The sequence below is a fragment of the Zootoca vivipara genome, chromosome 3, assembly GCF_963506605.1.
Source record: "Zootoca vivipara chromosome 3, rZooViv1.1, whole genome shotgun sequence".
NCBI classification, from domain to species: Eukaryota; Metazoa; Chordata; class Lepidosauria; order Squamata; family Lacertidae; genus Zootoca; species Zootoca vivipara.
The window spans coordinates 51,631,995-51,659,155 of NC_083278.1; the positions used below are offsets into that span (position 1 = coordinate 51,631,995).

Here is a 27,161-nt window from a genome sequence, read left to right on the forward strand (position 1 = left end):
AAAGAAAAGTACTTCAGGTCTTGTAGCTTGGCTTGTTAAATCCCTGCACTTTTTGTTCTTGTCTGAAGTGCCTTGGAAAACTAAACACACTGTGCACCCAAGTGAGTTGAGGAGTTGTAGGAATACTGGCTGCATCAACATGTTGACACCAACTTTTCAGCTGCCCTGTGATCTTACAGCCCTTGACAGTCTTACTCTGCTTGCCTAGGTACTTACAGGATCCTATAATACCAGAGGTAAAATGTGCATTTAAGGGAAGTGAGGCAGCTGTAATTCAAGCCAAAGTAAACGTTCTGTTGTGAGGGATCCCACTAAGCCAAAAAATCCATTCTTTTCCTTTATTCCTTTTGAGGATTTCCTGCTGTACCCCTCTAGTATAAGGGCTGAGTTAGCCAATTTAGAATATGTCAGGTATAAGATACTGTAGTATGTGCCACACTTTGGCTGATTCTGTATTAGCACATAAATATTTTTTCTCTCTGAAACACTGAAAAGAGCAGCACAGTATTGTTGCCTTTTATAAATATTTAAAAATAGTTTGCTATATTGACTTGGTAATTTAGGAGTGCACCTTTCTTCAATCTGGTATAACAAATCACAGGTCAATAAGTCATTTCCCCCAACATTTATTTTTAAGTCCTTAAAAAGTATATGTACATTGTTCAAGAAGCTGTGAATGCACCAGAATCTCTCCTGCAACTTTCTTGATATTCTTCGGGATTCATAATTTCAAGAAATCCGCTGAGCCACGAAGCGCTGAGAAGCCTGCCTACGAGTCTTAAGAGGAAGACAAACAAGAGTTAGCGTTGCCACTTTTACTTACACCACAGTAGATCACTAAGATATTTAATCAGATGGGCTCTTATCTGTAATACTCACAACTTTTTCCTCTGCTGACAGTACACCGTCTATGGCCACGAGCTGATACTGTTTATGTTTTAAGCTGCCCACATATCTTCGAAGCAATCTGAGACTGTTCCCATCTATGCCTTTTAAGAGTTTTTGCATCTCTTGTGAGGGGCAACCTGGATCGAACATCAGTAGGCACAGAGTTTTGTTCTTCCTTTCTTCTATTCCAATAATAGTACGACTATGACCTTTTTTTAAAAAAAAAACACACACACCAAAACACACCCATCAAGTATACATTTCTGCTGAACACACAGTCTACAAACCCTTAAAGCAAAATCCCAAATTCTGCTGTACAGAATTGCAATATATAACTTAATGCTTACATAGATAATTGTAATTGTTATAAAAACAAACTACTCGTATAAATGTCTTTTTCAGGTAAGTTTTATTTTAAAAATCTACCATTTTCTCTCTGACTTTCAAAGAAGGTTACAAGAAAGGAGATTCCAACTAAACACCAGAAAGTTCTTTCTGGTGTTTAGTTGGAATCTCCTTTCTTGTAATTTGAATCCATTCGTTCAGGCTAGCAGGGATCAGCAAACTTTTTCAGCAGGGGGCCAGTCAACAGTCCCTCAGACCTTGTGGGGGGCCAGACTGTTTTTTTTGGGGGGGGGATGAACGAATTCCTTTGCCCCACAAATAAACCAGAGATGCATTTTAAATAAATGACACATTCTACTCATGTAAAAACATGCTGATTCCCGGCCCATCCGAGGACTGGATTTAGAAGGCGATTGGGCCGGATCTGGCTCCGGGCCTACCCATGGGCTACAGCCTCCAGAGCAGGAGAAAACAAACTTGCTCCATCCTCCATGTGGCAGCCCTTTAAATATTTGAAGCTGGCTATCATATCTCCTTTCAGTCTACCCTTATCCGGGCTAAACATTAACTCCCTCAACCGTTCCTCATAAGGCTTGGTTTCCAGACTCCTGATCATCTTGGGTACCCCCTGCACACATTCCAGCTTGTAAATATCCTCCTTAAATTGTGGTATCCAGAACTGGTCACTGTACTCCTGATGTGGTCTGACCAAGGCAGAATAGAGCACTACTATGACTTCCCTTGATTGGGACACTATAATTTTGTTGATACAGCATAGAATAGAATTTGCTTTCCCCACCCCCCACTACATCACACTGTTGACTCATGTTAAGCTTGTGGTCTACAATTACAATCTTTTTTGTAAACTACTCTGAGGTGTGGTTTTTGTTTTTACAACTGAGCAGTGCATAAATTTTATGAAATAAATAATACAATTATATGTGAGAATTAAAGTTAAGAAGACATTCCACTGCTCTTCCAGGAAGCATAATTCATGCAACAAAAAACTGGACATGGGGACATCAGTAATACATGAGTAACACAGCTTCACGTTTAGAAAAGAGAGAAGTGGAAAGTTTCGCTGACCTTGGTGCTGAAGGTATATTGGTGGCTTGGGAGTACACACAACCTTTGCACTGTTCTCCTTGTCTGCCGAGTAATAGTTGAAAACCCACTCCAACAAACGAGGATGTGTTCCTGCAGGGCCTGTTGGCTGGTGAAAATCAATGACCTGACACCTATAAGAAAGTTTCAATGAAGCCTTTATAAACTGTTAGTTTACAACAGGCATCCCCAAACTTCAGCCCTCCAGATGTTTTGGACTACAATTCCTATCTTTCCTGACCACTGGTCCTGTTAGCTAGGGATCATGGGAGTTGTAGGCCAAAACATCTGGAGGGCTGCAGTTTGGGGATTCCTGGTTTACAATGTCAGATAGCATCTTTTGTTTAGTGCATTAGTCACCAAGTTCTACCATTGTTATAAATATTTAGCCCCAGCTGGAAGAACAATGGTCACATTTGTGAGTTTGTAGTAGCACATCTTAACTTCAAGTACACAGCTCCCCCTAGTGTGAGAATGATCTTTTACTTGATACTTTAAAAAAACCCTTCCTGCAATGTTAATCTGGGTTGCTTTCTTCTTCTTTTTACTACCTAATTGTTACCTGCCCTGATTTGAAACACTAATGAATGGGATATATGTTTTATAAATAAATAAATAAATAAATAAATAAATAAATAAATATAGAGCTTACACCTTTTCTTGGTATGAAACTCAAGCCATTGAAATGAATGCATGCTACAGCAAGCAATAACTTTGCACCATTTATACTTGGAAGAACTTTGGAAGTAGCAATCTTCTTTTAAAAAGAGAGTTGCAAAGAAAGATGTAAGGAGGAAGGTCCTAGGCAACTGATTTACCAATTGCCAGCACAATTTTTCCCTTAAGTATTTCATGTTCTTATTCTCCTGGAAATGCCATCTCTATATAGGACCAGTTCGAACTTGAATTTCTGTGATATTCACATAAAATCACTCTCATAATTGGTGTCATGTGCTCAGAACTAAAACCTTTTTACTTCCTTTAATAGGCAGCACTTACTTAATCCTGAGAGAAGTTAAGAGTGAATAAATTTCACATGCTCCTATCCATGCCTTAGTTCCATGTAATCTGCTGTTGAAGTGAGAAGCTCCTTGTGGGTCAAAGCCTTCTTTCCAAGCATCTTCAATCAATGACTGAATTTTTGGAATGCATGGAATTGATGAATTATCTAAACAACAACAATGGGACAACATTCAAGTTGCAACTATGAAAAGGCAAAACCAAAGTTACGATAGATTTCTAAGTGTCCCAAAGTGGGACAGCCTTTACTGTTGGGGAATTACTTCCTCTTGTGTGACAAAAAAGATTTCCAGCAAAAAATGACATCAGTGGAAAGGACTTGAGCCCAAGTAAGACCTAAGAAAGTTATGATCTGGACAGGAAAAGGTTCATATTCTGCAGGCTCATTCTCAATCTATAAAATTGAAAAAACTGTCTTGTATCTACCGATACAATTTTTTAACCCATATGATGCAGATATTGTAATATACGTCAGCATAGGAACACATTTTTAGCAAGCGCTCAGGCTGGCAAATGTGCCACTGGCAGCACAACTCCATGCAAAAATACCCACCTTTCAAGCACTCTTCATAGGTACTGTTTCTCAAGAGGGAAGAAAGCAGCATTTGGAAGTTTCTATAACCGCAGCCCCAACCTCTGTCTCCTAAAGAACAATGGAAGTGATCTACTCCTGTAGAAAGCCATACACGCTTTATGTCTTTACATTCATTCTGGTAGTACTGGCACAGTACCTCAGTAATTCCTGATTTTAAAAAGGGGAGACAGGGAGAGAAAGAGACTTAAGTTTATGCAAGACTATTTACTGATGATACCTCAACAACAGTCACACAATTTGCAAGATGCAACCAGTATGAAAAAAGTAGTAATAATCACTGCCATATTCTACATAACTATACAAAGAGCAGGGAATAAGTACTGTAGTGAATAGTTTAACATGCTGACAGAAGACATGGCTCAAAGCCTGTTCCTCAGCTATAGATTTACTATACTACCCCAGAGTCGGTCACGACTGGACCCAATGGTCAGGGGTCCCTTTACCTTTACCTTTATAGGGACCCAGGTGGCGCTGTGGTTAAACCACTGAGCCTAGGGCTTGCTGATCAGAAGGTCGGCGGTTCGAATCCCTGTGACGGGGTGAGCTCCCGTTGCTCTGTCTCAGCTCCTGCCCACCTAGCAGTTCGAAAGCACGTCAAAATGCAAGTAGATAAATAGGAACCGCTACAGCGGGAAGGTAAACGGCGTTTCCATGTGCTGCTCTGATTTGCCAGAAGCGGCTTTGTCATGCTGGCCACATGACCTGGAAGCTATACGCTGGCTCCCTCGGTCAATAATGCGAGATGAGCACGCAACCCCAGAGTCGGTCACGACTGGACCTAACGGTCAGGGGTCCCTTTACCTTTACCTTTATTAGGCAAGTTGTCTGAGGCCTTATGGTGAATGGAGAGAGACTACGGCACATGCAACTAAGAGTGTAAAGTAAGTGACACACAGCACGAGTGAATTTAATGATTATCTCAATTTTGAAGCTAAACCAATGGTTAAAAGGGGGGAAAATCTGGCAAAAACCACAAGAGTGGCAAGAACAACCGCCTGAATCCAAGAGTAAACATATAATATTGGACACCTGTGATCACCACTGTGCCCTCAGACAAGGAAGTTGCAAGTTTGAAGAGCTGTCAAGGCAAACAGCCAGTCACCACCACTGTACAGCTTTATTTAAGCAGAATGTTTCCTTAATGAAGGTGTCAAATCATTACAGGAGACTCAGTGTAATATATTAAGATACTGCGAACCAAACAGAAACAAGACAGCATTTGGTAATAATTACTGAGAAAGCTTTATGAAATCATTCACCCTTAGCTAGATAGCAAGCCTACCATTTGCACCAGAGAACTGCAGTATGTTTCCTGTTACTATTTACGAAGGTTGGCAAAAACCATGACAACTGCCAGTTCTCTACTTAGAAATTTGTCATGGTATTTAGAAAAACATTTAGACAATTTATAACCTATTTTTGAATTGTGACTTTAAATCTACCTGCGCACCATTACCTTTAATATGGATTGTAGGAATTGCCATCTCCTGTCTAAAGGCCCATACTCTTATTTCTCTGCAGGCAGAAAAAAATTATTTTGCAATCTGCAGCACACTTAATGAACAATGGCTTTTGGCAAAATGATTTTTAGACACCTCAGTCAGACCTTTGAAGAAACTCACACATTTTTAATTACTCACCCGAAGTCTTTGTCTTTCCATCATCAATACCAAAAGCCAGAGATTCCATCATGTCAGCTTTTCTCCTGTGATAGTCAGATGGGGTCATTCTCCCCAAAGCCACTTCCTTTTCCATATTTTTAAGTGACTGCTGCTTATATCCTCCAGAGCCATCCAAGCCATATTGCCTCTGTTAAGGATATATCATACTTTTAAGCCTTTAATCAATAAAAAGTCTTAGCAGTTCCTGGAGAAAGAAGAATTGTTAGTGCATGCAATCCTGCTTCAACCTTGCAGAGAGGAGAGAATGCAAGAGAACCATGGAAGTTGATTCAGAACACTAAGCTGCCCATTTAAGAGTTAAGCGTAACCTTTGTAGTAAGTAACTATAACCAGGATACCCTTTTTCAATGGTATGATGTATTTATTTATGTATGTATTTTTCAATGTCATTGGGGACCTTTTAGAGAACAAGTGACTAATAAACTTAATAAATAAATTATATATATATACTCTCTCTCTTTATGGTGTGTGTGTGTGTGTCTGTGTGTGTGTAGAAATAAGAATAGATATTACAATTTGTACTGCTTCTGAACTAGGGTAGTACAGCTTGAAAAACCTAGGCATGAGATTCCATGATAATTAATAAGAAACAGCCAATTATCTACAGAGTCATTCTTTGTGATGAATTCTGAGAAGAGAAATTACTGTACTCACATTTCTGCTTGTAACCTCTGAACTCTGGAAGTCTCTACACACTTGTCTCTATGGTTTTCCTTTTAAAGTTTGGGAACCTCTGACAGAGTTTATAAAATGCATCCTGACCAAAGGCATTAGGCCAGGCATCCCCAAACCTGGCCCTCCAGATGTTTTGGGACTACAACTCCCATCCCTAGCTAACACTGGTCAGGGGGGATGGGAATTGTAGTCCCAAAACATCTGGAGGGCAGAGTTTGGGGGTGCCTGCATTAGGCTCTCTGCTCAACCAACTGCTACCAAGAGACACTTAACATGAACATTAATTCTTTGTGCACAAAATAAACACATAAATGTATCACACATTTACAAAACACTCCATATATTTACAAGCTATACCGAAGTACATTGCAACTAGATCACAGATACCACACCTGTACCGTGTTTCTCATATTATAAGTCATGTCTTATATTAATTTTTTCTTCAAAAAAACACGACATGGCTTATTTTTGAGGGATGTCTTATTTTTTAATAAAGTGCACGCGGGCGCTGTTTGCCGGGCTTGTCAAGCCCAGCAAGGAGCGCCCGCCGATCTTCGGTGACAGGCGGGGATGGGGGGAGAGCGGAGAACGATCTCCGCTTCTCCCCCACCCCCGCCTGTCACACAGCACAGGGCCGAAGATCGGCGGGCGCTGTTTGCCGGGCTTGTCAAGCCCAGCAAACAGCGCCCGCCGATCTTTGGTGACAGGCGGGGGTGGGGGGAGAGCGGAGCACGATCTCCGCTTCCCCCCCACCCCCCCTGTCACACAGGACAGGTCCGAAGATCGGCGGGCGCTGTTTGCCGGGCTTGTCAAGCCCAGCAAGGAGCGCCCGCCGATCTTTGGTGACAGGCGGGGGTGGGGGGAGAGCGGAGAACGATCTCCGCTTCCCCCCCACCCCCGCCTGTCACACAGGACAGGTCCGAAGATCGGCGGGCGCTGTTTGCCGGGCTTGTCAAGCCCAGCAAACAGCGCCCGCCGATCTTCGGTGACAGGCGGGGGTGGGCGGAGAGCGGAGAACGATCTCCGCTTCTCCCCCACCCCCGCCTGTCACACAGCACAGGGCCGAAGATCGGCGGGCGCTGTTTGCCGGGCTTGTCAAGCCCAGCAAGGAGCGCCCGCCGATCTTTGGTGACAGGTGGGGGTGGGGGGAGAGCGGAGAACGATCTCCGCTTCCCCCCCCACCCCCGCCTGTCACACAGGACAGGTCCGAAGGTCGGCGGGCGCTGTTTGCCGGGCTTGTCAAGCCCAGCAAGGAGCGCCCGCCGATCTTTGGTGACAGGCGGGGGTGGGGGGAGAGCGGAGAACGATCTCCGCTTCCCCCCCACCCCCGCCTGTCACACAGGACAGGTCCGAAGATCGGCAGGCGCTGTTTGCCGGGCTTGTCAAGCCCAGCAAACAGCGCCCGCCGATCTTCGGTGACAGGCGGGGGTGGGCGGAGAGCGGAGAACGATCTCCGCTTCCCCCCCACCCCCGCCTGTCACACAGCACAGGTCGGCGGGCGCTGTTTGCCGGGCTTGTCAAGCCCAGCTAGGAGCGCCCGCCGATCTTTGGTGACAGGCGGGGGTGGGGGGAGAGCGGAGAACGATCTCCGCTTCCCCCCCACCCCCGCCTGTCACACAGGACAGGTCCGAAGATCGGCGGGCGCTGTTTGCCGGGCTTGTCAAGCCCAGCAAGGAGCGCCCGCCGATCTTTGGTGACAGGCGGGGGTGGGGGGAGAGCGGAGAACGATCTCCGCTTCCCCCCCCACCCCCGCCTGTCACACAGGACAGGTCCGAAGATCGGCGGGCGCTGTTTGCCGGGCTTGTCAAGCCCAGCAAGGAGCGCCCGCCGATCTTTGGTGACAGGCGGGGGTGGGGGGAGAGCGGAGAACGATCTCCGCTTCCCCCCCACCCCCGCCTGTCACACAGGACAGGTCCGAAGATCGGCGGGCGCTGTTTGCCGGGCTTGTCAAGCCCAGCAAGGAGCGCCCGCCGATCTTTGGTGACAGGCGGGGGTGGGGGGAGAGCGGAGAACGATCTCCGCTTCTCGCCCACCCCCGCCTGTCACACAGCACAGGGCCGAAGATCGGCGGGCGCTGTTTGCCGGGCTTGTCAAGCCCAGCTAGGAGCGCCCGCCGATCTTCGGTGACAGGCGGGGGTGGGCGGAGAGCAGAGAACGATCTCCGCTTCCCCCCCCACCCCCGCCTGTCACACAGCACAGGTCGGCGGGTGCTGTTTGCCGGGCTTGTCAAGCCCAGCAAGGAGCGCCCGCCGATCTTTGGTGACAGGCGGGGGTGGGCGGAGAGCGGAGAACGATCTCCGCTTCTCCCCCACCCCCGCCTGTCACACAGCACAGGTCGGCGGGCGCTGTTTGCCGGGCTTGTCAAGCCCAGCAAGGAGCGCCCGCCGATCTTTGGTGACAGGCGGGGGTGGGGGGAGAGCGGAGAACGATCTCCGCTTCTCGCCCACCCCCGCCTGTCACACAGCACAGGGCCGAAGATCGGCGGGCGCTGTTTGCCGGGCTTGTCAAGCCCAGCTAGGAGCGCCCGCCGATCTTCGGTGACAGGCGGGGGTGGGCGGAGAGCAGAGAACGATCTCCGCTTCCCCCCCCACCCCCACCTGTCACACAGGACAGGTCCGAAGATCGGCGGGCGCTGTTTGCCGGGCTTGTCAAGCCCAGCAAACAGTGCCCGCCGATCTTTGGTGACAGGCGGGGGTGGGGGGAGAGCGGAGAACGATCTCCGCTTCTCCCCCACCCCCGCCTGTCACACAGCACAGGTCGGCGGGTGCTGTTTGCCGGGCTTGTCAAGCCCAGCAAGGAGCGCCCGCCGATCTTTGGTGACAGGCGGGGGTGGGCGGAGAGCGGAGAACGATCTCCGCTTCTCCCCCACCCCCGCCTGTCACACAGCACAGGTCGGCGGGCGCTGTTTGCCGGGCTTGTCAAGCCCAGCAAGGAGCGCCCGCCGATCTTTGGTGACAGGCGGGGGTGGGGGGAGAGCGGAGAACGATCTCCGCTTCTCGCCCACCCCCGCCTGTCACACAGCACAGGGCCGAAGATCGGCGGGCGCTGTTTGCCGGGCTTGTCAAGCCCAGCTAGGAGCGCCCGCCGATCTTCGGTGACAGGCGGGGGTGGGCGGAGAGCAGAGAACGATCTCCGCTTCCCCCCCCACCCCCACCTGTCACACAGGACAGGTCCGAAGATCGGCGGGCGCTGTTTGCCGGGCTTGTCAAGCCCAGCAAACAGTGCCCGCCGATCTTTGGTGACAGGCGGGGGTGGGGGGAGAGCGGAGAACGATCTCCGCTTCCCCCCCACCCCCGCCTGTCACACAGGACAGGTCCGAAGATCGGCGGGCGCTGTTTGCCGGGCTTGTCAAGCCCAGCAAACAGCGCCCGCCGATCTTTGGTGACAGGCGGGGGTGGGGGGAGAGCGGAGAACGATCTCCGCTTCCCCCCCCCACCCCCGCCTGTCACACAGGACAGGTCCGAAGATCGGCGGGCGCTGTTTGCCGGGCTTGTCAAGCCCAGCAAGGAGCGCCCGCCGATCTTTGGTGACAGGCGGGGGTGGGGGGAGAGCGGAGAACGATCTCCGCTTCCCCCCACCCCTGCCTGTCACACAGCACAGGTCCGAAGATCGGCGGGCGCTGTTTGCCGGGCTTGTCAAGCCCAGCAAGGAGCGCCCTCCGATCTTCGGCTCTGTCCCCCGATGCGCGACGGCTCGGGGAAGCAGGCAGGGAGCTCCTGCTGGGTCCCGCGCCTTCGCCTCTCGCTCGGTCGGGGCTACACGACATGGCTTATTTTCGGGGTATGTCTTATTTTTCACCAACCCTTAGAAATCCTGTCATGGCTTATTTTTTGGGGATGCCTTAAAATATGAGAAACACGGTAGCTTTTGGAAATCTTCTCTTTCTTGTTTTGCTGCTGCTGCTCTTCTTTGCCTGTCTTCCTCATTCTGGAGATGCTGTGCCAATTCTAGGTCAGTCAAGTTTCTTTCTACTGTTATGCAATATTATATAAAATAAAAGTCTAATGAATATTTCGAAGCTACAGCTACATAACAATTGTGGTTATGTTATACATTACGTTTGCCACAGAAGACCTGCTATATTTGATGCTGTTGAATACTTCTGAAAATTCCAGGTTTTTATCAATAACCTGTATGTTTTAAATTTGCAACACAATCCTATGTTCATTTACTGAGAAGCTAAGTCCCATTGTGCTTATATTGGGCTGACCTCTAGCAAAGTGTGTACAGAATTCCAACTTCAATTACCTACATTACTAGGCAGAATGTATTATTTAATACCATTCATAGTCACCTAGGTCACAGATTTAAACCCAGCTTCTCACTTGCAGTTCAGATACAATGATACATACAAATTGGTTAAACAAATTAATATGAATGCTCTATTTAGCTGTAAATGAACAAAATATATGTCTGTCTAACATTGCTTTTTGTTTCATTTCCTCTACACAGCATATCTGTAATGCCTTGCTCCACACACACCCTGAGCCCACAAATGCATAGTAGCTAATGCTCTGGAGATTTTGCTCATTGCAGCCCGTCAGTCTGCTTAGCTAAGGACCCAGCATTTTTGAGAAGCAAGGACCAATAAGTTAGTTCCTTGGTAGAGCAATTTATTTTCATAAGATGAAAGGTAAATTGTATTGTTTGCTCAGGGAGAGGAAATATTGATAATTTGGGAACTGGTCAAGTTTCAGAGTCCACCAAAATGGGCTTAGTGGGTAATCCTCTCAATGAAATAAAAACACTATTGTAGAGTCGGGGCCTGGATCTGTGCCTATGGTGACTAACCAGTCCTTGGTTCCCAGTACCAAAACCATGAGAAATACCTCACTTGTGCCCAAAATAGATATTTCTTTTAAGGCAGCATTAACTCATTACATTTGATTGAAGGCCACTGATTCGGCTTTTAAGAAGTTGCTTATGCTTGTATTCAGATTTAACTGTGCTATGTTAAAAAAACAAAAATATGTGATTTGTTTTTTAATCGACTCCTCAAATGTCTTCTTTAATTCATTTTTTATCCACCCAGGGCACAGATATATGCTATTTAGGTGCCTCTACTGATGCTATGGGAACCCAGGTGGCGCTGTGGTTAAACCACTGAGCCTAGGGCTTGCTGATCAGAAGGTCAGCGGTTCGAATCCCTGTGACAGGGTGAGCTCCTGTTGCTTGGTCCCAGCTCCTGCCAACCTAGCAGTTCAAAAGCACGTCAAAATGCAAGTAGATAAATAGGAACCGCTACAGCGGGAAGGGAAACGGCGTTTCCATGTGCTGCTCTGGTTTGCCAGAAGCGGCTTTGTCATGCTGGCCACATGACCTGGAAGCTATACGCCGGCTCCCTCGGCCAATAATGCGAGATGAGCGCGCAACCCCAGAGTCGGTCACGACTGGACCTAATGGTCAGGGGTCCCTTTACCTTTACTGATGCTATCTCTAGCATTAGAGGAAAGAGAGATACAAAACAAACTTGCTGCCAGTTCTGAAAGTGTTGTTATTGCTACACTGCATTGTTTTCTACTTTTTTTACGATATGCTAACATGATATATGAAGTTCCAAGTCATATGATTTCATGTTACCTTGCAAGAAAAGCATATATTAGTGAGGATACCAGCTTCTCCTGAATCAAACATTACAACATCTTTAGTCAATACACAAAATATGTCTTTCCTATTTTGGAATCTTCCCCTTACCTTCTAAAAAGGTGCATTCTTCCAAGTGCAAATCAACATGTTCCTGCAGAATTTGGTAATCAGTACAAACAAGGTGACACATTGGGCATTCATACAGCTCCTGGCCATTTTCTGCATTAAAGCAAAGTATTCAGAGTAAATTATGAGGTCAGTGCATATTCTTCTGTTGAAAAGAAACGCTTGCTTGCTAACCTAGAAGGCAGCTCCAAGTTTGGGGGAGTCCCTTGGTAGTGCCTGCTCATGAGTGCTAGATGGCTTGGAGCTGCCGGTGTCTTAAAATTGTAACTCTGTGAGGAATAAACTTCAATACTCAGACCTGAGGGAAGACTGTTTTTAGTGTGCTTTGAAGATATTGCGCATGGGCAAAGGAAAAACAAGAGCACAGTATATATTAATGAAGAGTTCGGAAATGGAGGGCCAAGCTCCTTTTGCCCCTCACCCCACATTCGCCCACCATGCTCTGGTGCTGCCTATGCCTGCGCTTCAGGGGAGCCGGAGAGAAACGGCGGGTCCTGCTGCCCTATATACTATATAACCGCCTGACGTTTAAACAGACAGACCCATATTCCGACCAGAGACGGTTCCCACTAGCGGGCGACTCGCACGTGTGAATGTGCGGTCGCAGGTGTCTCTCGACACTCCGCACGCAAATGATTCATTCTCAAGCCAGACAGCCCTGAAATGCGAAGTGACATCCCTCCAGGTCTCACTCACCGCGGGCGGGAGAAGGCGGCGGTGCGCGGGCGCCAGCGGACAGGGCCCCCTGCAGAAGCCCCTGCTGGGCTTTGCCGGAGAACTCCATCTCTGCGCCCTTCCCGGCGGGAGCCACGCCCCCTTGGCATGAGACGGATATGAACACCTCGACAGGAGCCCAGCGCGTACGTCGCCCAGACGCAGACGCACGCGCGCTCTCCCTCCACTCTCCTCTCACGTGACTCCTAGACTTACTAAAAAGAGAAACAAGCCCACACTTTCGTTTCACGGGCAGCCGCCGTGTAACCCGACCCTTGCGCACGCGCAGTTTACGCACGCTCCCCAGAAGAGGAGTGGCAGGTCTTCATCCAGGTCTATGTTGGCCTTCCCCAAGGAGGTGCCCTAGAGATGCTTTGGGCTATTCTACCGAGCCAGTGCGGCTTCTCTACTTGCGGACTTCCCGTAGGCATCATCCGGTTGCGGAGGCAGGATGCTGGTTCCTGCAGGATTCCACGAAGAGGAAACTAGATATAAGCAAGAGAGCGAACTTCTGTGTAGGTTAGTTTTCCGCAACCTGGTGCCCTACTGGATATGTTTTGGACTTGAAGTTGTGCTACAGTTGCAGCCCCAAAATATCCAGGGTACCAGGTTGCGGAAAACTGACATACAGAGAAATTATCTTTCTTGCTTATATCTAGTTTCCTCTTTGAAGCTCTCAAACGTATAATTAGGTGGGAGTGTCATGGAACACAAAAGGGCTTCTAAGTAGACATGGTTAGGACTGCACTGTTGGCCCTTCTATACTAGTGTATATTTACACGGCTGGATTTAGGTTTGATGAGGCCCTAAGCTACTGAAAGTAATGGGGCCCTTTGTATGTTCAGGTGTCCTTTGTCAACAACAAATTGTCGCTGTTTTTGTGTTGAATATATGCTATATGAATACAGTATATGCAATCAGTCCATGCAGAATGTAGGCACCCTATATATAGAAATGAGCAAACCAGTGATATTTTAGGGAGCAGACTAGCAGGCGTGACCCATCATAGGAGCCTACACAGCACAACAAAACAAAACACCGTTGCTGTATGTAGGTTTTATTTTATATGTTTTTTATCTTATATTTTGGAAACGTACATCCAGTTTTTTCCCTTTATCTTTTTTTACGGGGGGGGGGGCAAGAGAGTGGGGCCCTAAGCTATAGCTTGTTTAGTTTATAGGTAAATCCGGCACTGCGAGCCAATTAATCGCTTCCCTGCAGTGATAGAAACCGACCGACCCCTTCCTCCACTCCTCTCAAGAGAACCCCTTTACAGTATCTTCCTCTTATCATGGGTAGCTGGGAAGGGGTTATTATGGTGGTTTCGATCACCAAACAGCCCGGTCCAGAGCAAAACGTCACCTAGTCAACCCGCGTGCTGAGAGCCGCGTGTCGCTCTGCAGCCGCTGCCTAGCTCTATGGGCGTGCCTTCCGTGGGTCGCGGGAGAACCGAGAGCCCCGTTTCTCGCCATTGGCGGCTCCGTTCCCCCTCCGCGCACTAGCGCCGGCGCGCGGGTGGTGCTGGGCGGAGGGGAGATAGAAGAGGAGGGACCGGCTTCTTCGGCGCGCCTGGAGCCGCCATCTTGGACGGCCAATCTGCCCGCTCTAGTGCTCTGCGGAGGGGAAAGCGGCGGGGGGCTACCCGCAATGGGTGCGTGAGTGTGAAGGGGCGGCGGGGCCCGGGGCGAGCTCCTTCCTGCCACAGGATTCCGGGCGGCGGGAGGAAAGGAGGGTGGCTTAAAATGCAAGGGACGCTTTGCAGCCTCCGCATCCCTATTTCTTTTAAAGGACGCTGGCGTGCGGGGCAGTGCTTCCACCCCCTTTTTGGGCTGTTGCGTTCGGGTGGAAAACCCACGGGCAACTCATGGCTGCGATCCTGTGCGCGTAATCCACACTGACATCGGTGGGCGTCATTTCCGAGCAAATATGTGTATATATATATATAGGACATATGCACGCGCGCGCACATATCTATCCGTCTATATTAATAACTGGTTTGCAAGTGCTGGTCTTACCGTCGTTCCTTCACGCGATCTTCCCCTACACATGCTGGTCCTGGTGCTCCAGGAGGCGGGGACTCGGCCGTCTTATTTTGACGGGGATTCCCCTGACACGGGTCCCCCCCCCCAGGAATCTGCCGGTTTGATTTGGGTGATTTGTACTTGCTGGTTTCCTTTGAGGCAGACGTAGGTTTTTGCGGGAAACAACAAAAACACTCTTCACACGCTTTAGAATTCTAAGAATCCTCTTCGCCTGTCAAGCGCCGCTGCCCCCCTCCCCAACCATTTCCCTGGGGGAACGGCCGGGAGGGTCTCTGGTGACTAAGAGGCCGCAAAAGCCTTCAGGCAGCAGCGCCCAATGTGACCCCCTTTCCACGTTTGCCAAGGGGATCACCTGCCACTTTGCACTCATTCAGGGAGGAAATCTAACCCTGCACCTTCCTGCCTCTCTTCCGTGTCTTGGGAGTGGGGCATGGGACTTGTAGATCTGGCCGTGAATGACCAAGGCTGTGTTGGGTGATTTGTCCACTCAGCTGCCAAACAATTCCCAGCCTTCCTCCCATATTTGGAGCTGGCGGTGTCATGGTGCAACAGTCCAGCAATCTCCACCCACCTCTGCAGCTTCAAAATGGGAAGACAGTGCTGTTGGTCACACTTGCCAGAGGGTGGCACCGCACTTGAGCCATGGCCAGCAGATTTATTCAAAAGCTGCCCATAATTTTTAGACAGTATGGGGATGCCAACTTTTCATCCACTTTCTGTAATTGTGTCTTGTGAACAGCAGCTTGAGGTGAGGACTTGCGCATGTGATGCACGCGCTGTGACAAGCTTCCTCTTGTTTACTGCAGCGTTTCTCAACCGCTGTTCCGTGGCACACTAGTGTGCCGCGAGACGCTGGCTGGTGTGCCGCGACGTGCGGCGACGAGAAGGGCGATTTGCATTGTCACGTGCCTGGCGGCCGCCAATAACCAACGCTGGCCAGCCGGAAAGGAAGCCGGCCGGGTCACGACGCGGGGCGAGCGCAGCTCTCAACAGCCACCACCACGGGAGGGTGGTTTTAGACAAACTTAAAGAAGCTGGCTGGATGAGCTCAACCTGAAACTTGCTGAGCAAAGGATTGTGCTGGCAGAGAAATCAGCGGCTTGTGAAGCCTTATTACAGGGGATTGCAACCAACACAGCAATTGGCAAGTGTTTCTTACAGTCATAATTATATAGTCAATATAGGGCGGCACAGAGTTAAATTTTTTAACTTTTTTAATGGTGGTGTGCCTCGTGATTTTTTTCATGGAACAAGTGTGCCTTGGCCCAAAAAAGGTTGAGAAACACTGGCTTACTGTATATCAAGCCACTGTTAAAGGCTAGTTTCTTCTAATCTACAGGCAACCCTAACTATACATTTGATGTCCAGCACCTGATTTTTTTGAAGTGATTCAGTTGAAGATCCTGAACATTTTGTCTTTGAATTAGGTCTGTGATGTCAGTTCATGTAAGAAACATTCACATAGATTTCCATCAATTTGCTGTAAATTGGAACACATTGTAATTATCTTGTTTAAAATCTTCTGCTCCATGCTCCCTTTCTGTTTGAAGTATGCTTGGTGGCAACAAGTGGTAGTGCCCCCTCAGGAGTGGTGCCCTTTTTTGAAACTAAAAAAACACAAATGCTGCAGTCTTTCCTCATAGGAGACTTGGTCCAGCTGCTTTTTCAGGTATTGTAAAGCTGTATCTGGTAGTAGCAGAAATTCCTGTGTTACATGCTGGTGTTGCCTACACAGACATAATAATATGCAGAACAGTAAATATTCATACATTATTTCCAGGGCCAGATTCACACCATATATTTAAAGCACATCCAGCACACATTTAAAGCACATGACTTGCCCCAAGGAATCCTGAGAACTGTAGTTTGTTAAGAGCACTTAGAACAGTAGCTCTGTGAGGGGAAAACTACAGTTCCCAGGATCTTTAGTGGAAGCAGTGTGTTTTCAAAGTGCATTGAATGTTCTTTAAATGTGAGGTGTGGATTGGCCCTAGGTTATTGCCTCTTGTTACCTTGGGCTTAACTGGCAGTCCAGAGAAGAAAATGCAATCAATTCTCTTGCTCTTTATTGTAGATACCATGGCAAGCCCAGAAAAGGATCACTACAGAATGAAAAGTTATAAAAACAATGCCCTCAATCCCCAAGAGATGCGGCGACGAAGAGAAGAGGAAGGTATTCAGCTTCGTAAACAGAAAAGGGAAGAACAAGTAAGTCTTTAAAGATTATGGGAGGGATTCAGTATCAAGCTAAGGTGATCATTCCATTTTTGCTTGCCAGACAGAACACACTTCCTTTCCTCCCTTGTGCTTTTTTTGGGGGGGGGGTCCTCCTGCCCCTCCCAAGCAGATTTGGGGGGTGGCAGCGGGGGAAAGCCGTGTTTTGCTAGGAGTAGTCATTGCACTAACTTTTTCTAGCACAACAACTTCGTTGAATCTGGCCCTATGCCTGCAATCCAAGTTACCCGGAAGTAAATCTCATTTAATTCAGCGGGACTTATTTCTGCATAGATGTGCATAGGATTTTGTTATTAAATGTGTTTCTTGTTTAGTGGTTGTTGTTTAGTGATTGTCTTGTTTGTTAGCCACCTTTATTTGGCTGCCTTACAGAATAGAATATAATAAGTGACGTTGTTCAATTTAGGAGAACTGTGCATCTATACATATGGAAGTATATTACCATGGTCTGCTAAACCAAGAGGCATTAGGGAGCCGACGAAACCCCACCTTTCGTGATGTACAGTCAGTTGTTTTTACTACCCAAAGAAAACGCTTACACCACTGTGTTTTTATTTGTGGTATTGCTCTACTTGCTTATAGATCATGTTTATAGTAAGTGATTATTGTGCATATGTATTTGGGTTTCGCTTTTAGAAAAGTAGTGTTAGTTTTTAAAGGTATTTCATTTTAACAGTAGAGGATATTGCCTTGCGGATCAAGCCAAGGACAGCTGTTTTTCAGTGGCCTGCCAGGTGCGTTTGGACACAAATAGAACATGATGGTGTTTGCCGTCTTCTGTTTGTTCTCGGCATCTGGTGTCAGAACTGCATTTCTTTGAAAAATGCAATAGGGCACATCAGGACAATAAGTTATTGGTCCACAGTAGATTTGCCCTCTTCTCCCTTCCCTCACTGAAATCTAACTCTCGAGACAGAGAATTATTAGCTACTTGATTAAATAGCTTTTGGTTTACAATGTTGAATTTTGGAGTTTGTGTAATACCTCTAAACTGGAAACCTTCTAGGGCCAGTTCAGACTGAGAACCACAGGGTTCAGGTTGTGGAATTATATGTATTGTCTCCCCTCTTCTGCAAAATTTGATCCAGCTGTTCCTTAGCGATTTTCAGCATTGCCTATGATCATTGCCAAATCGAGTTAAAATGTAACTGGGTGTGTACTTAAACTTACATTGAAATCCCTGATTTTAAAGAGACTGTCAGAGGAAGCGAATGATTTTCGTGTTTGAACAACTTGGAAATGGAGTTGGTTGATCAAATGGGTTTTAAAATTGAGGGTTATTTATGTAAACAAATTTTAAATGCAGTTCTCTCCCTCCTCAATCTGAAAACGAACTTGCTTTTTTTCTTAGTTATTTAAACGCAGAAATGTTGCTCTACTCGGAAATGAAGAGTCAATGCAAGAAAGTCCAATCCAGGATCCTGATGTGAGCTCTACGGTGCCTATTCCTGAGGTAAATTACCCCCAAACGGGCAAAGCATTTTGAGAGTTGTAGCTGAAAGATGTCAGAGTGATAATGGCTTTTACTTTTTAGGAAGATGTCATTACCTGTGATATGGTGCAGATGGTTTTCTCAGAAGATCCCGACCAACAACTTGCAGCTACTCAGAGATTTAGAAAACTGCTTTCTAAAGGTAAATTGTATTTCTTTTCATAGAAAATGGAAGTTGCAAATGTTATTCCCACAGGTTCAAATTGTATTGGGGGAAAACAGATTTATTTTTAAAACACAGTTTGTTGGATTGTGTTTTTCATCACATGAGTGGCTGTATTCATTCAGTAATAATGGCTGAATGCCAAAAGCCACTCTGTGAAAACAAAACAAAACGGTAGCAGGACAGCAACTGCACGCTTCACTTAATATCCCACTGTTCTTTGCAGCTCCAATAATTCATCTAATTTGTTGTATGGGATTTAAAAACTAAATGTTTTTATTGGATGTCCTCAAAGTTGAGTGTTCTATTACTGCGGTAATGTTATTTGTATCAACTGTGTTGAAATTATTTTCATAAATTGAACTAGTGACAAAAATAATTTGGAACTCTGCTTGCGCACAAGCACACACATCCCAACCACAGGATTATGCTGCTGGGCCGCATGAGAGGTTCATTTTGGGCTTAGGAGCCGAGCACCCATGGCCACAAAGTAATCAAGCCCCTGAAATGGCTTGAGGGACAAAGAAAGATTGCTATTACTTCTCCCTCCCTTTTCACTTTCAACATTTATCACTGGAGCTTGTTTTGGGCTCAAGGGGTAAAGGGACTCTTGTGTTCAGTTGCCACAATGCGCTCGGGCCAAAAGGGTGGGTTAAGCTTGAGTCTCCTTCCTTCCTTGTAGCTATTATGGAGGTTTATGCTTGGCTTAAAGGAAGCATGTGGTGGGCAGCTTTTGTCTCTTGAGCCAACTGAATTTCCAGTGCTTGCTGCCAAAAATATAAACATGCTTCTATAAGCCTGTGCCAGTTTTTGGAATTTGTGGAAGCTGTGTGAGCGAGTGTGATTTTGAGACTTTCCCCCTTCCTTGCAAGACTAGCCATTGATCCAACGGAGGATAGGACGAATGAATTGTGGCTAAGTTTTACCAATTGCTATTAGCCACGAACCTCCTGTGTTCAGTGGCACTATTAATGTTAGAGTTGGTATGGAGGACCAAAGAAAGGAGGAGAATTTATGGGCTTCTCGGACACATATGCCTCATAACTAGAAAACAGGACAAGAAGCATCTTTGGTCAAATCCAGCTGGCCTCTTCATGTTTTAACTGTTTGCATCTGTGCTCACTCACCGAGGTTATACAATTATATACAGTACATGATTGGTCATCTTCCAGCTGATTTATTGTTTAATCAACTAGATTTTCTTCGTTGATCACATTAGGTTATTTCCTTTGCTGACTGGGCAAAACATAGATAATCTGTTATATTTTTACTTAACCCTATCTCCAGGGAGATCTTAGCAACATTTTAACTTTATTATATCCCTATGGTGACAGAGAGAGAGTTACCTGGAATTCTTCATCCAAACCCAGCAACCTAGCAGCCATGTCTGCTGCTTACCTTTTTCCATAATTGCACCTTCCCATCTTCTTTAACCCTCTCCAAACTGAACTTTGGCCTAACATTTGTTTTAATCAGTCTAATTAACCTTTATTTTCAGAACCTAATCCCCCAATAGATGAAGTCATACAAAAACCAGGAGTTGTGCAGAGATTTGTGAAATTTCTAGAAAAGAATGACAATTGCACTCTTCAGGTGAGTTCGCTTAATAATATATGTGCTAAGGCATTAGGAAAATGTCAACATTTGAAGTATTCAGATCCTTCTGCTGGAAGATGGTGGTGTTTTGTTGTTGTTTTTCTCAGATGTACCAGACATGCAGAGACAAATCTCTCTCTCTCTCTCTCTCTCTCTCTCTCTCTCTCTCTCTCTCTCTCTCTCACACACACACACACACACACACACACACACACACACACACAGAAAATACAAATTAAAGGTAGCCATGTTGCATTTTCTTGTAATTTTGTCTTTGGGTGGTGCCTGAAGGGCTTTTCTTCCATTTTAGCATCCTACATTTGAAATTTCCTGCCTCTGGAGGTGCAACAGGTACCTGCAATGGCTCAGTTTTGGCGCCAGTTGAAAATGTGCCTGTTTTGTTTGGCTTTTGGGTCTCCATAAGCTGCATGGTTTATTTTTTTCCCCTGTAGTCATGTGGCTGTATGATAAGGTTTTCTCCCACCGTATTGGCTTTTCTCTGTTGAATATGTTTGTGGGTCTTACATGTACTGTATATGTTAACTTGATTTCTCAAATTTAATGTTACATTGTGTCAACTGCCTTGTGATTATTATTATTATTATTTTTAAAAAATGAAGAGCTGTATGGTATATAAAACAAATAATAAAGGAGGCAGCACCTGGCCTGATACAGTCATGCAACGAGCAATAGTGTTGCCTTGTTGTTGTTTAGTCGTGTCCGACTCTTTGTGACCCCATGGACCAGAGCACGCCAGGCACTCCTGTCTTCCACTGCCTCCCGCAGTTTGGTCAGACTCAAGTTGGTAGCTTCGAGAACATTGTCCAACCATCTCGTCCTCTGTCGTCCCCTTCTCCTAGTGCCCTCCATCTTTCCCAACTTCAGGGAGTCTTCTCTTCTCATGAGGTGGCCAAAGTATTGGAGCCTCAGCCCAAAGTATTGGAGCCTTAGGATCTGTCCTTCCAGTGAGCACTCAGGGCTGATTTCCTTAAGAATGGGTAGGTTTGATCTTCTTGCAGTCCATGGGACTCTCAAGAGTCTCCTCCAGCACCATACTTCAAAAGCATCAATTCTTCGGCAATCAGCCTTCTTTATGGTCCAGCTCTCACTTCCATACATCACTACTGGGAAAACCATAGCTTTAACTATAGCAGGGGTCAGCAAACTTTTTCAGCAGGGGGCCGGTCCACAGTCTCTCAGACCTTGTGGGGGGGCCGGACTATATTTTGAAAAAAAATATGAACGGATTCCTACGCCCCACAAATAACCCAGTGATGCATTTTAAATAACAGGACACATTTTACTCATGTAAAAACACCAGGCAGGCCCCACAAATAACCCAGAGATGCATTTTAAATAAAAGGACACATTCTACTAATGTAAAAACATGCTGATTTCCGGACCATCCGCGGGCCGGATTTAGAAGGTGATTGGGCCGCATCCGGCTCCCGGGCCTTAGTCTGGGGACCCTTGAACTATAGAGATCAGGAAATAAGGATTTGAATTCTGTTTTTTGCACATGCTTCTAGTCCTGTATTAGGGAGGGATAATGGTTGTGGGAGAAAGATTGTGCCCCAGTACATCTACGAGGCAGCTTTTCAGAATACCTCCATTGGGAGATATCCCATTGTTTCATTGCAAACATGTCAAAACATACATACACAAACACTGTAAAGTGGTATGTAACATTGGACTGGACCTCTGGCTGCTCATGCAGCTGCCATGGTCTTTCTTTGCTTCTTCCACAGCGCCTACTTGTAAAATAATTTTATTCTGTTTATCTATTACATCTGCCTCCCACCATTCGTGAAAGGGTGTCTGCAGACATCAGTATCATTTTAACAATCCTATGAGGTAGGTTGGGCTGAGAGAAAGTGATTTGCCCAAGACTAGCAATGGGAGAACCATGGCTGAGCAGGAATTTCAACCCATATTGCTCTGATCATAGTCCAACATTACTTATTTTCAATAATATACTTTCAAAATGAAATGTTGGCTTATTTCATCACAAGAAATGGAAAATGTGGCTACAGAGTGTATTTTGTACCTAGGAAATAAGATGGAGAGAGAGCTGTTGTACTCTGGTTCTGCTTGCTGAATTTCCATGGGCATCTAGTTGGCCACTTTGATGAGCCACTGGCCTGAACCAGCAGGCTATTCTTATGTTCTTAATCCATATTTTAAAGTTTTTTAATTTAACTTTATTTTTGCCTTTTAGTTTGAAGCAGCATGGGCTCTTACAAATATAGCATCTGGGACATTTCTGCACACCAAAGTGGTAATCGAGACCGGAGCTGTCCCAATTTTTATCAAGTTGCTGAACTCTGAACATGAAGATGTCCAGGAACAGGTAACCTCTGGGGTTTTTTATCACTCAAATTGGGGGGGGAATAGTCGTAAAGTGTTGAGCTTCAAACAACCTCAGGAGACAGGACCACGCAGACTTGGAAATGAGGCCCAGCGCCAACACATTGATCTGCTTTCGAAGTAATGTTAAACTTTGGCTTAGAGTTAATTTCCTGCTTAAGGGTTGATTGAACCTAGGATTGTGGTTAAGGTTTCTCACCCTTAACCGTGATCTGCAGCCAAGGTTGGTTCTGTGGTTAACTTAAGTTACTTAACCACAGCCTCTCATGCAGAAATGAATTGTTTCAGGCAAAACAATCTTGTTCCTGCCTGATAGAGCACGCTAATTTTATTTACTTTTATGGAGCTTTAGCCACTCTCCATTGATAGTTGTATCCAGTAAAATAGGCACATGCTGAACCACTTGAATGGCCCCTGGGATGCAATGTAGGTACCTGAACTATGCTGCCTATTATGAGATTTCCAGCTAGTTATCCATAGCAATTATAAGCTTCTGATGTGTTCATTATTTCAGTGACTGCTCCTATGCTATTGGGATTGTGTTTGGTGCCGGCATAGAGGTGCCGTTGTTGTGCTGGGACTGAGCAGCCTGATTTATTATATTCTGTTGCAACATTACAACAGATGGAGCTGCAGAGGTAAACTCTTAGGGCGGCGCTTTCCATTCTTTTATCGAAGTAAACTTAATTTAGGTCATAGCTTCTTTTCATATGTTTTAAAAAAATGCTAATTCTGTAATGTGAAGAATGTACAAGAGTTGCAGTTAAAGACTTAAAAATGTCTTTAACTTAATATCAATTTAACCCTTTGTTTCTAAGGCAGTGTGGGCTCTTGGTAATATTGCTGGAGACAATGCAGAATGTAGAGATTACGTGCTAAACTGTGGAATACTTCCCCCGCTCTTACAGTAAGTACTGGTCATCTCTGGCAATAGATATAATTTCATACATGTCGAAACACTGGAAATAGCTAGGCTTAATTTCACATTTTAAAAGGTTAGCCTGCAAACTGTTATGAATAATTAAGGCTGTAATCCCACACATATCTTCCTGTAAAACCCATTGAACTCAATGACACTCACTGCTGAGCACACATGATTGTGCTGTAATTTATGTAATTTATATGCTGTATTCTATTTCAGATTTGTTTCTTTTTCTTGACAGACTGCTAACACATTCAAACAGACTTACAACGACTAGAAATGCAGTTTGGGCACTTTCAAATCTCTGTAGAGGCAAGAATCCACCTCCTGATTTCAGCAAGGTAGAGTCCAATTTCTACTCTGTGAGGTGCTATAATGGTCAAAAGCATAAATTGCTTTAAAACAACGTATTTCCTCATGCAAAGTCAATACAAACCAACCTTTCTGCAGTCTTTAATTGTTGGGTCAATTTTTAGTCCGACTGTTTTGTTGCAGAATGAACTGAACTAATACCAAAGGGATGGTTTCAACTCTTTAGAAAACTGCTTGCAACAGATATGAAATTTCTAAAAAGAGGACATTTCTGATAACGTGCCTTTTCTTCTTCTTTTTACCCTCCTGAAGGTTCGTCTTTGCTTAGGTGTTTTGTCAAGACTGTTGTTTAGCAGTGACCCAGATGTATTAGCAGATGCTTGCTGGGCCCTCTCTTACCTATCAGATGGACCAAACGATAAAATCCAAGCAGTTATTGACTCTGGAGTCTGCCGAAGATTAGTAGAACTTCTGATGTAAGTCCCTTTTTAATATAAGAATTACGATACTAGCGATGCAGCCAAAGATATCAACAGTTGTGTTATCAAACCAATGTGTCAAATTAATGTAGTCTTTGTGTACCCTGCTGCAACACAACAGTTTCCCCTCTGTTCTTAGGACCTTTATCACACCTGCAATGATTGTCACTACACAACCTTTCCTCCTCTGCATTATCTTAAATATTCTGTGGCACATTTGAAACTCTGCCAGATGCTAAGAAAGGAGCCTGTAGAGTGTAGATATTTGAGAGGCATATAACCAGTCCAGTTTATTTTTATCTATCAGCAAAAACTGGATTTACATTGTACAATATAAGCAAGAAGTAGGATCTGAAGCAAAATGTTGCACTGTGGAGGGCTATTGCCTCCCCCCCTTTCTAAGGTACACCATTTCTCCCCCCTCCACAGTCAGCATTCTGTGTCCCCTAAGTATGCTTAATCCTCATTCAGCTATTTTTGTGGATTTTCCTGCTTTACTCCCCCTGCGAAAAACATTTTTCTGTAGTTCTACATACTTTGGAGTTCCCTGCAAGCCTGTTAATCCTTCACTCTTGGGTGTAGATGGTACTGTCTTAGCTACGGAAGAATAAGCACTGAATGAGTTTGTTATTTGTATGCACAGGTGGGACCTGAAAGGAACTGTTGCAGTGGGAATTCCTTCTGTGTCAGCCATGCAGACTGAATACTCCATTCCATTCCCCCTTCCTACTGGTTTTCTCTTTCTCTCCTAACAGATTTTCAACATGTTTTCCATTTTTTCCTTTTTCAGTAAATCCTGGGATTCCCCCAAACATATCAGAACCTTTACCTTATATCTCAGTAGCCACCTCTGAGCTAAAGAGCTGTCATAACTCAACACCTGAATTTAATATGTACAGTATATAAGTTGATGATAAGCCAGAATTCAAACAGCTGTTTGTGTTCAAACTTCCATTCTTGCCTGTGTCTAAGATTTGCATGGTGACATGTCCAAACAAATTACCGTATTTTTCCATGTACAAGACGCCCCCTATTTTTGGGAACTCCAAATCAAGAAAACACCCTCTCAGCACAACTCATGTATAAGACGAGCACCTATTTTAAACCTACTTTTTCTGTAAAAAACAAACAAACCCTAGTCTTATACACGGAAAAATACGGTAATCCATTTTAGGGTCTGAGAATAATTTAACCTGCTCTATGCACTTTTGCTTTCTCCAGGCACAATGACTACAAAGTGGTATCTCCTGCATTAAGAGCGGTTGGAAATATTGTTACTGGCGATGATATTCAAACACAGGTCAGTGGAGCTTTTTGAAAAACTTCAGTGACAACATGTAATGGCTTAACTTTGTTTTTTAAAGAGATTGCAACAGTATACTTTGTTATTGTTTTGCAATACCGGTAGGTATAGATCAGGGGTCCCCAGACTTACCGACCACGCGGCGGGCCAGAGGGCAGGGGAGTGCACATGCAGCAGGCCGGAGGGCGGGGGAGTGCGCGCCTGTGCGCGCCTGTGCGCATGCGCACACGCACACGGTCGGGAAAAAATCGCCGAAAATCGCTTGTGCGCATGCGTATGGGCCTCCCCCGACCCGGAAGTGCATTGGAAATGACCTCTTCTGGGTCGGGAGAGGCCCATACGCATGCACACAAAGGATTTTCGGTGATTTTTTGCCGATTTTGAAGATCGCTGCCGCGCCGCGCGCCGTAAGAGCAGGCAGCGGGCGGCGGGGGTCGTCGCGGGCCGGATTGGGAGGCTAATTGGGCCGCATCCGGCCCGGGGGCCGTAGTCTGGGGACCCCTGGTATAGATGGTGCTGATGGAATGTTACCCACACTTATGTATAGTCGAGGGAAAATCTGCCTGCCTTGCTATATGTGAAGAACTGTCCTTAAACTATCAAAAAGCCGTATTCTTTGCAGCAACCAACATTATTTCACTGAAATGAGTATTTTCTTGCTTCACTAAGTTAGAAACTAAAGAATAGCAAAAATTAATAGTAATGCAGTTATATGCTAAAGGTCAGACTTTTGTCATTCTGAATGTTTTAAAGCAGGCCATCATTAAAAGCAGGCCTTGGTGGTTTTATGGCAAAGTACAAATTAAGAAGGTGTTGGCATTTTTTCAAAAACATTTTTTCAAAAACATATGACTGTAACTTATTCTGTAAATATACTGCATATGGCATTATAATATTTAAAAATAACTCTGTAATTGTAACCATGCATGTGAACATTTATTTCAGCCATATGGACTGTGTTTGGTTATATGGAGTACATTTGATTATACACTGCTTAGGCAGAACTTTTCATCTTTCAAATTATTTTAGGTAATTCTAAATTGCTCTGCATTACCCTGTCTCTTACATTTGCTGAGTAGTCCCAAGGAATCTATACGGAAAGAAGCTTGCTGGACAGTTTCTAATATAACTGCAGGAAACAGAGGCCAAATTCAGGTAATATATTGGGGTCCTTCTGACAGTGGTGACATAGCAGTGGACCATGTCATATTTGCCTTTACTTAATTACTTCTCCATCTCTTCCTGATGCAAATCTTTCTCTCTTCCACATGCTGAATTATGCTGAATAGCTGGGATATATACCCCAGAATGTATGGGGAGGGCCTTAGACTGAACATCTTAACAAATACTGCATCATATCAAAGGAATGTACTCATGATTGCCTTTAAATCAGGGGTGGCAAACCTTCTGGTAGGAGGAGAGGCTCCTACGTGGGTCTCTACCCCCCCCCTCTCTCTGTGTGTGTAGCCCTTGTAGGGGTTGGCAGCCTTCAGTAAGGCCCTCAGTCTGAAAAAA

General features: G+C 45.6%; 2 protein-coding genes across 4 annotated transcripts in view; one reads left to right on the top strand and one right to left on the bottom strand.

Annotated features, from left to right (window-relative positions):
* On the bottom strand, positions 1–14,987 carry ZUP1 (zinc finger containing ubiquitin peptidase 1). Of its 2 annotated transcripts, none has more exons than XM_060272646.1 (9): positions 14,751–14,987; positions 12,004–12,114; positions 10,170–10,280; positions 5,593–5,763; positions 3,911–4,099; positions 3,337–3,505; positions 2,320–2,471; positions 880–1,097; positions 1–777 (listed from the first exon to the last, which is right to left on the bottom strand). In XM_060272646.1, exons 2-9 carry the CDS (start codon positions 12,083–12,085, stop codon positions 730–732), a joined length of 1,140 nt encoding a protein of 379 aa, XP_060128629.1. In that variant the 5' UTR covers positions 12,086–12,114; positions 14,751–14,987; the 3' UTR covers positions 1–729. The 2 variants fall into 2 exon arrangements, with proteins under 2 accessions (XP_060128629.1, XP_060128628.1); XM_060272645.1 differs by lacking the exon at positions 14,751–14,987 and adding an exon at positions 12,718–12,919.
* Positions 14,179–27,161, top strand: part of KPNA5 (karyopherin subunit alpha 5) — a 19,837-nt gene continuing 6,854 nt past the window's right edge. The window contains exons 1-11 of one of the 2 annotated variants that reach the window (XM_035109152.2): positions 14,179–14,386; positions 16,852–16,985; positions 18,364–18,465; positions 18,547–18,646; positions 20,166–20,260; positions 22,482–22,613; positions 23,449–23,537; positions 23,794–23,893; positions 24,177–24,340; positions 25,565–25,643; positions 26,676–26,801. In XM_035109152.2, the coding sequence (XP_034965043.1) occupies positions 14,383–14,386; positions 16,852–16,985; positions 18,364–18,465; positions 18,547–18,646; positions 20,166–20,260; positions 22,482–22,613; positions 23,449–23,537; positions 23,794–23,893; positions 24,177–24,340; positions 25,565–25,643; positions 26,676–26,801 (1,125 nt within the window). In that variant the 5' untranslated portion in view covers positions 14,179–14,382. Of the gene's footprint in view, positions 14,387–16,187; positions 16,205–16,851; positions 16,986–18,363; positions 18,466–18,546; positions 18,647–20,165; positions 20,261–22,481; positions 22,614–23,448; positions 23,538–23,793; positions 23,894–24,176; positions 24,341–25,564; positions 25,644–26,675; positions 26,802–27,161 lie in introns of those variants that run through there. The other variant, XM_060272644.1, reaches the window with a different exon arrangement.